Source organism: Lutjanus erythropterus, chromosome 4 (genome assembly GCF_056507025.1).
Source record: "Lutjanus erythropterus isolate fLutEry1 chromosome 4, fLutEry1.hap2, whole genome shotgun sequence".
In the NCBI taxonomy this organism is placed as follows: domain Eukaryota; kingdom Metazoa; phylum Chordata; class Actinopteri; order Lutjaniformes; family Lutjanidae; genus Lutjanus; species Lutjanus erythropterus.
The window spans coordinates 32,534,534-32,542,733 of NC_139320.1; the positions used below are offsets into that span (position 1 = coordinate 32,534,534).

Here is an 8,200-nt window from a genome sequence, read left to right on the forward strand (position 1 = left end):
GAAGGCAGACACCTCTACAGCCAATATCTCCAAAACTGCAACTCAAAATCCAGATGGATAAACAGCTCTACACAGCAGGGTAAAAATGTCCCTTTAACCACAATTATGCGAGTGTATGTGTATGTATGATTTAGTTTTATTCATGTATCTGTCGCTGTTGGCATGTGTGATACAGAGCCTGTAATACAGAAGCCTGGAGTCCAGAACAAATGTTTTTCCAGAACAAAGTTTACTTTCCCTGCATTTTACTTTAGGTTACAGAAACCTACAGAAAAATCACATGCATTTGCAAAATCACATGTGAAATGTATGGAACGAGTTTTTCACTCGTTAAACATGTTCTTTGCATGTATGTGGTTTCGTGGTTTTTCATGGTCTAATATGTATATTCTCATGTTAAACACATGCCACATGTGGTAGCATGTTTCCTACATGTGATCACATGTGGAAGGTGTGTTTCATTCATGTTGGGATGACCGTTTGTGTCCTTGTGAATGATATTTGATTGTTTTCAGGCTGATAAAACTCAAACCCTGAACCAGGAGGTTTTATTCAGGGAGGAGGATGGAGAACGTCTCCTCGCATGAACTCTTCATCCTCAATGGCTTCCATGAACTCGGAGCGCTGAGGCCCGTCCTCTTCATCCCTTTCTTCATCATGTTTGTTGTGTCACTGTCAGCCAACTCCCTGCTGCTGTATGTCATCATTTCTCAGAAAAGCCTCCACTCACCGATGTACATCCTCATCGCTGGCATGTCATGCGTGGACGTGAGCCTCCCACTGTTCTTCGTCCCCAACCTGCTGCTGAGCTTCCTGTTTGACTGGAGGGGAATCTCTCTGATTGGCTGCCTGGTTCAGATTTATTTTGTTCATCTGTTGGGAACTTTTCAGTCCACGTTGCTGCTGTGGATGGCGCTAGACCGCTACTTTGCCATCTGCACGCCACTTTACTACCATGAACACATGGCTGTAACACGATTCCTCAAGTTTGTGATCCCTCTTGTGGTCAGAAATGTCCTCATGATCACGCTGATAGTGATACTTGCAAGACCGTTGTCTTTCTGCGCTGGCAATGTGATAAATCACTGTTTTTGTGAGCACATGGCCCTGGTGGAGTTGGCCTGTGGAAACACTGCCATCAACAACCTGGCAGGACTGTTGACTGTGTTCCTCATCCCTGTAGCTGACTTCATCATGATCACCGCCTCCTACATTGTCATATTCAGCTCTGTGCTCAGTTCTGGTAAGTCAGGTGGTAAGGCGCTCCACACCTGTGTCACCCACATTGTGGTCATCACTGTCAGCCTCATCATCATACTCATTGCTTTCCTGTCTTATCGGATCAGAAATGGTCTTCCTGCAGCTGTTCGGGTTTTCTTCAGCACCATGTACCTGTTCTTTCCAAGCTGTTTCAACCCGATCATCTACGGCATCAGAACCACTGAGATCAGACAGCACATCCTGAAGACACTGACGAGCTGTAGGTTTGTCCAAACGGTGTCCCATTCATAAGAAACAGTCATATTAGGTGTCTAGTCTGACTCACCGGATGCACACTCCTGCCATTGTTCTCCTGCTTCAAGCAGCAAGCGGCCCAAGACATTTGTAATAGGGTTAAAGAAATGCAAACAAAGCAGGGCATTTATTCCTCTGTAGCAGAATGTGTATAAGTGGAACCAGAACTTTCTCCAGCTCTAAGTGCTGTGGAGAGACATCTGGCTATGTAAGGCTATTAATGACCCAGTCGAGTCAGTTTTAGTCATATAGATCATAACAGAAATTATATCAACTTAAAATTATCTCTTTTAAGCATTGCCCCCTGCCTGTTTTTCGTTTACAGGTGTCACGCAGCAGAAATGCTTTCATTTTTAACATGTGTCTCGTATCCCAGCTGTGTCTGAGGGGCATAAACCTGACCTGAAGCTTTTATTTAGACCTAAAGTCTATTTTTTTTGACACGCATAAACACAAATTTGTCACCTAATAAATGCTACTGGAAACATATTTTATCCCCATTTTAGAATCTGGGTGGAGCAGAGTGTGTTCCACAGCCAGAAATCACCTCTCTCTGCTCTGGTTTAATCCCACCGACTCTCCCTTCACCCAACAGCTGGTGAGCCAAACACAGGAACTTGTTGGACTTTCTGCAGGGTTTTCAGGGTCAAACTGTACATTTACTACCATTAGACAACTTCACTGTTAAACTTTGATCCTTCTGTTCTGATCACTATCACCTGTCTGCTCTTAGTGCAGCCATAAGCACTTTCTCATCTCCCTCCTCTATGTTTATCCATGCCCACTGCACACACACATGCACAGACTGCAGGGCTTATGCATCATGTTGATATAATTAAAAGTAAAACTACATATTGTGAGCAAAGTTTGGCTGCTCCGTTGCTGCTGGGCACTTTGAAATGTGCAGACAATACAGAGCTGATGTACAGATGCCTCACTGCTCCACCCAGAGGAATATTTCTTCCAGCTGAGCCCTTTGACCTAAATGAAGAACTGAATCTGTCGTGTTTCTTCTAATTTGTTAAACCCTTTGAACATTTTGTCTTTGTAACTTTAAGAGAGGTCTGTGTTCCAGATCTTGTTTCTGACATGGTGTTAGTCCTTTGGCTTAAACAAAAGAATTCATTTGTCATGTACACAGTATATAAATATATATCTACACATGATACTGTGAGTTTTGCACTTTTATAGTCGTAATTGTGTAACTCTTAGGAAGGTCTGTGCTGTGTTTTTTGCACGGTGTTGGAGGTGTACCACTTGGACAGTGACAGGGTCAACTCCCACTCTCGGACTCTTATCCAATAGATCTGAAACCCTGTTCAACCAATTATTTATTGCCACTTTGCACATCTGGAGCCAAATTTATGAAAATGTTCTTAGATCCTAGCCTAGCCTTGAGATAAGTTCTGCTTAAGTTCAATTCATGAAAGACACTGAGCATAACAAACCTTGCCTGCATGGGGTCAAGTTGTAACTTAAGCACTTGAGATCTCAACTTACAACTGACAGCACCTACCCTAGAGCTGCAGTAGGTAAAAAGCCTGAAAACGGTTGATTTTTGAGTCTCATCTAAGTTAGGTTTCATTTTCTGTGTCCTGAGCCCCTCCCACTAGACGAGCAGCACGGCCTTCATGAGCGCAAGCAACAGTTTACAGAGGCTATCATGAGTGACAACAGGCCGACCGACATCAACTGTGTGTAATAAAACAGACACCAACAGACAGTAAAACACACAGACAGAGGAGAGAAACTACAACATAAAGAAAAACATAAAGATTCAGTGTGAAGATACAGAAGTACTGAGAGCTGAACATAAAGAGACTTTTAAAAACGTCTTTCTCTCTGCTCTCCTGCACACATGAGCTGAGTAGCAACTCGCACAGCCAAAAATATCAGCACAAAAGCACAGCATCAGTAATTGTGTGTGATTTAATCACCCTGTATACAGTGCAGATAAATCCACTTTTTAATACCAAAAGTTTAAAAAACAAACTGAGCTCTCATCTGGCAGGTCCGCGGCTCCATGATTTCTTCATTGTTGCTGCATAAGGTTGAAGTAGGAGTGGAGATAAATCGTCTTTTTAATCCCAAAAGTTTGAAACATACACTGTCAGCGCCTCTCCTGTCAGTAAAGGAGCCGGCATCAGCAACTCCGGTGTCTTTTTCCTCCAGAAGCTCCAGTCTGCTGCGGGCCCTCCTCTGAAGAGCTCCCTGGCTCTAAGCAGCTGTCTGTCGGCTTGGTGTCTCAGCTCCGCCCGGTCCTCTCAGCACTTAGCAAAGCTCCACGAGACACGTGAATGAACACAACTGACGGTGAACTCAGTAATAACTGAGTGAGCTGACAAACTCCTGGGTTGAGGATGTTGTTCATTAGGCTCTTTTCTCTTTTTTATAATGCCGTTTTATAGCAACTCTTCCTGCAGTAGTTTCTGTCATTGATTCATGGTCCTAAAAGACCTGTGATTGATTTAAGTCTACCGTCACAGGGCAGATTGTCTAAATGCTGAAAAGAGAGCCATAGAGGAGGAGCAGAAGTCTAATTCACTCTTAGAACATCTGATTTACATTTTTATGAAATTAATGAATAGTAGTAGTAGTATTTTGTAGTAGTAGTAGTGTTGAAATGTTAGTCTGTCTGCACAATGAAAGGATGTAAATTAATTAAATGAAGTGTGCTCCAGTCCGTGTTTTTTTTGTATGTCTGACTTGTCCTCTCTGTCGGGTCTCGTCCACATTGTCACAACTTTGAAAATGTATTGCAGGAACGCAGAACAGAGTATCAAACATCTAAATGAAACTTGTGAAACTTGAAACGTGAATATTGATTTCTTTGAAAATACAGGGCTGTGGAAATCTTTAAATACTTTGTACATAATTAAAAATGAGAAGAAAGAGTTAAGGTGAAATCTGCAGAAAGGTGTGATCCGAGGAATCCAATGGAAAAACTGGTTGCCAGTTGGCTGCATTTTGTGGGAACAAATTACAAATCCCAACACAAAAATCTGTCAAACTCATCATGAAGTTTTTCCAAACTTAGTGTCTTGTTTTGACTCTGTGATGCTGCTGCTCTCTGGGATTTTCAGTTCGTCACACCAACAGCATGACGAAATGTTTGACTTTTTCTACTCAGCCAATGGCAGCGTCAGACAGAGGGTATTAAAGTGCTGAGTCAGTGGTTTAGCAAGGACAGGTGGATGGAGGGATGGATGGAGAGCCAGCGACTGCAAACACGACACGTTCACTGACCAACTATCAAACACCAACAAGTAAAACCTGCTGATTTCTGTTCTGCAGAGCTGAACCCCCAGATTTTTTCTAAAATAATCATATATCTTGAGTCCTGTTTATGTGTTTCTGGGACCCACCGTCTCCTTTTATTTCTAGACAGTGACATCTCTGGAAAACTCCTAAATCAAAGGAACCAGTGTAAGTATTTCCCTCCACTAACTAAATCAGTTTTGTCTTCATCGTGAAGCCAAACATCCTGCAGAAAGACAAGCTCCTTTACACTCTGAGAGGTTTGTTTGCTATAATAAATCATTCATGCTTGTTTTTCCTGGTGACAGATTATTGATGAACCATTTTAAAGTTTACTTGCAGTCACCCGTCCTGTTAAATGTTAGAGCTGTATTTCTGGTAAACTGACATGACTAACCCTGCTCTTCTCATGTTGCTCATATTTCTTCTACTAATGAAATGTTTACTAATGTTTACTTACTCAAACTTACAGTTTCTAAAGCTGACCTCTGGGTCAAACAAAAGCCTGTAAAATGATAAAAAATAGTAGGCAGGTGAAGAGAAAGAACAGTGAGCCACATGGATGGTGAGAGGTGTCTACAGGCCTGTTTATAGGAACTCTTTTTTTGTTCCCTGATGAAGTTGTGAGTTTGTTCTGGAACTTACTGAAAAACCTCCTCTGGTTAAACATGCAGAGGTTAAGCTTCTTCTGTTACAGAATTCTAATCCAGTGAAGTCACATTTATTTGCTCAGCCTAAAATCATAAATCATAAGTTTTCCTCAGGTCTTTACAGTCCGTACAGCAGACAGAACCCTCTGACTTTAGTTCAGACGTCAGTTCAGAGTAAAAACAGAGGAGAGCTCCCTCTTACATGATGGACAGACATGTAGTTGGTGTCGAGTTTAGAGAGTTTAGACAGCTGGACCAGCAGAATTACACTCTTGGAGAAACACAATTAGGGAAATAAAGTACAAACTTTAACTGTGACAAGTGAAATATTATTGGAGATTTTCTGCTGTGTGATGAAATTAAACTAAGACAAAGACTAAGACTAAGACAAAAGCACATTGAACTCAAACTCAAATGTGACATGTGATGATCTTTTGTTTTGTGAGAAGTCTGAAACAGTTAGACCAGTCTAATGAATGTTGACAACCTGAAAAAATGAGCTGAGCTTGATGAAATATGATTCTGACACATTCAAATAACAGCTGGAGCCTCAACACTTCACACACTTTTCTCCACTACTGGTCATGATAATGAATTGGCAGCTATACGATTAGCTGGTTTCACTGGTAGTATTTCCTTCTGTCTTTCTTTTCAAATGTATTCTAAAATTGTACTAATAATCCCCATTTTTACCAAAGATAGCTGTAATATGATTTTTCTTCTGCAACTGTAATGTAACAGTTACCTATTTTTGTATCCTGATTATGTAATCATGTTAAATGTAATCAATTACTTCCGCTCTTCTGTTTATTGTTTTAAAATACCTGTTAGTCAATGTAAGAGTGAGGGCAGGTTGCATTACTGTGATTTGAACTTTGGTGGCAGGGCCCCTCCTTTGCGGGTCGCCACTTTCAGCATAACTACGTCTAAAGTAGACGTAGAAGGTACCTCACAGAAACATAATTTGCAGTTGTGATGAAGTGAATTCATTACTAAGATCTTTGTCTCTGTTTTAAGGCTGATTAAAAATCTGGATAAAAAGGTTTTAAGACGAGAGGAGGAGGGAGCCGCTGATGGAGAACATCTCCTCACACCAACACTTCATCCTCAATGGTTTCCATGAACTCGGAGCGTTGAGGCCCGTCCTCTTCATCCCTTTCTTCATCATGTTCGTTGTGTCACTGTCGGCCAACTCTCTGATGCTGTACATCATCATTTCTCAGAGAAGCCTCCACTCACCGATGTACATCCTCATCGCTGGCATGGCATGTGTTGACCTGAGCCTCCCACTGTTCTTCATCCCCAACATGTTGTTGAGCTTCCTGTTTGATTGGAGGGGCATCTCTCTGATTGGCTGCCTGGTTCAGATGTATTTCCTTCACTTGTTAGGGGCTTTTCAGTCTTCTTTGCTGCTGTGGATGGCACTGGACCGCTACTTCGCCATCTGCACACCACTTAACTATCATGAACACATGGCTTTACCGAGATTCCTCAAGTTTGTGATCCCTCTTTTCATCAGAAATGTCCTCATGGTCTTGCTGGTTGTAACTCTTGCAGGATCTTTATCATTCTGCTTCAGAAATGTCATAGACCACTGTTTCTGTGAGCACATGGCCTTGGTGAAGCTGGCCTGTGGAAGCACCACCATCAACAGTCTGGTGGGGCTGATGGCAGTGTTCATCATTACTGTGTTCGACTTCATCATGATCACCGCCTCCTACATTGTCATATTCAGATCTGTGCTCAGTTCTGGTAAATCAGGGGTCAAAGCGCTCCACACCTGTGTCACTCACATCGTGGTCATCACTGTCAGCCTGACTATCATACTCATTGCTTTCCTGTCATATCGGACCAGAAATGGTCTTCCTGTGCCTGTTCGGGTTTTCTTCAGCACCATGTACCTGCTGTTCCCGAGCTGTTTCAACCCGATCATCTACGGCATCAGAACCACTGAGATCAGACAACACATCCTGAAGACACTGATGAGCTGTCGGTTTGTCCAGACTGTGCCAAATTCATAAGAAACAGTTCAAAATATTTTATGTTAAGTATCTAGTCTGCCTCACCGGATGCACACTCTGTGAAAATGGTAAATTATTAATGGGATCAACCCATTTCAACCTGATCATTTACGGCATCAGAACCACTGACATCAGACAACACATCCTGAAGACATTGAGGAACTGATGCTTTGTCCAAACTGTCAATTATTCTTAAGAATTATTTTTTGTACCATTTCTATTAAAAAATATCTTTCTATTCTATGGAAGCCCTCAATTCACAAGAAAAAGAAAAGATGAAAAGTTAAAATGGTAAGTCAACATTCTAAAGTTTATTGAAGGCATTATAATGTACTAAATTAACATTTTGACTTTTTGAGACAAAAACACAAGATATCAAAATGACCAGATTGTAAACAGAAACAGGGCTGCCCAAAGTGGGGTGGTTGGGTTGGGTAGTTCACTTGGTAGTTCCATGTACTAAAGCTGTGGTCCTGGGGCCTGGGTTTGATTCCTGGCTGTGGCACTTCTTTCACACCTTTCTTGACTATCTTTGCTCCTCCTGTCTGATAAAGGCAAAAGGCCATAAAAAGCTCTAAAGTACTTTTCATAATCTGAACAGGTGGGCAGAGTGACATTTTACGCAGGAAGTTGCCAGTCAAGTAAAGCAACTTACACGACATTAGGTGTTTGGTCTTGGCCCTGGCTTACCTGTAAGTTTTAACCATCCAAGAGAAAAACCTGACACAGTAGATGATTTGTTACACAGACCTATCT

The 8,200-nt window shown here is 41.8% G+C and overlaps 2 protein-coding genes across 2 annotated transcripts; both read left to right on the forward strand.

Annotated features, from left to right (window-relative positions):
• The first annotated feature begins 564 nt into the window (after positions 1-564).
• LOC146328684 (olfactory receptor 52K1-like) lies at positions 565-1,512 on the forward strand. The gene has a single exon (XM_084716475.1). The coding sequence runs from the start codon at positions 565-567 to the stop codon at positions 1,510-1,512; it is 948 nt and encodes a 315-aa protein (XP_084572601.1).
• Positions 1,513-6,496: 4,984 nt separating this feature from the next.
• On the forward strand, positions 6,497-7,444 carry LOC146328685 (olfactory receptor 52N2-like). Its single transcript, XM_084716476.1, has one exon. It carries the CDS (start codon positions 6,497-6,499, stop codon positions 7,442-7,444), a length of 948 nt encoding a protein of 315 aa, XP_084572602.1.
• The last annotated feature ends 756 nt before the right edge of the window (positions 7,445-8,200 follow it).

Bases quoted from the DNA above. Each gene is read 5' to 3' on its own strand.
- LOC146328684 (XM_084716475.1), top strand. From the start codon at position 565: ATGGAGAACGTCTCCTCGCATGAACTCTTCATCCTCAATGGCTTCCAT.
- LOC146328685 (XM_084716476.1), top strand. From the start codon at position 6,497: ATGGAGAACATCTCCTCACACCAACACTTCATCCTCAATGGTTTCCAT.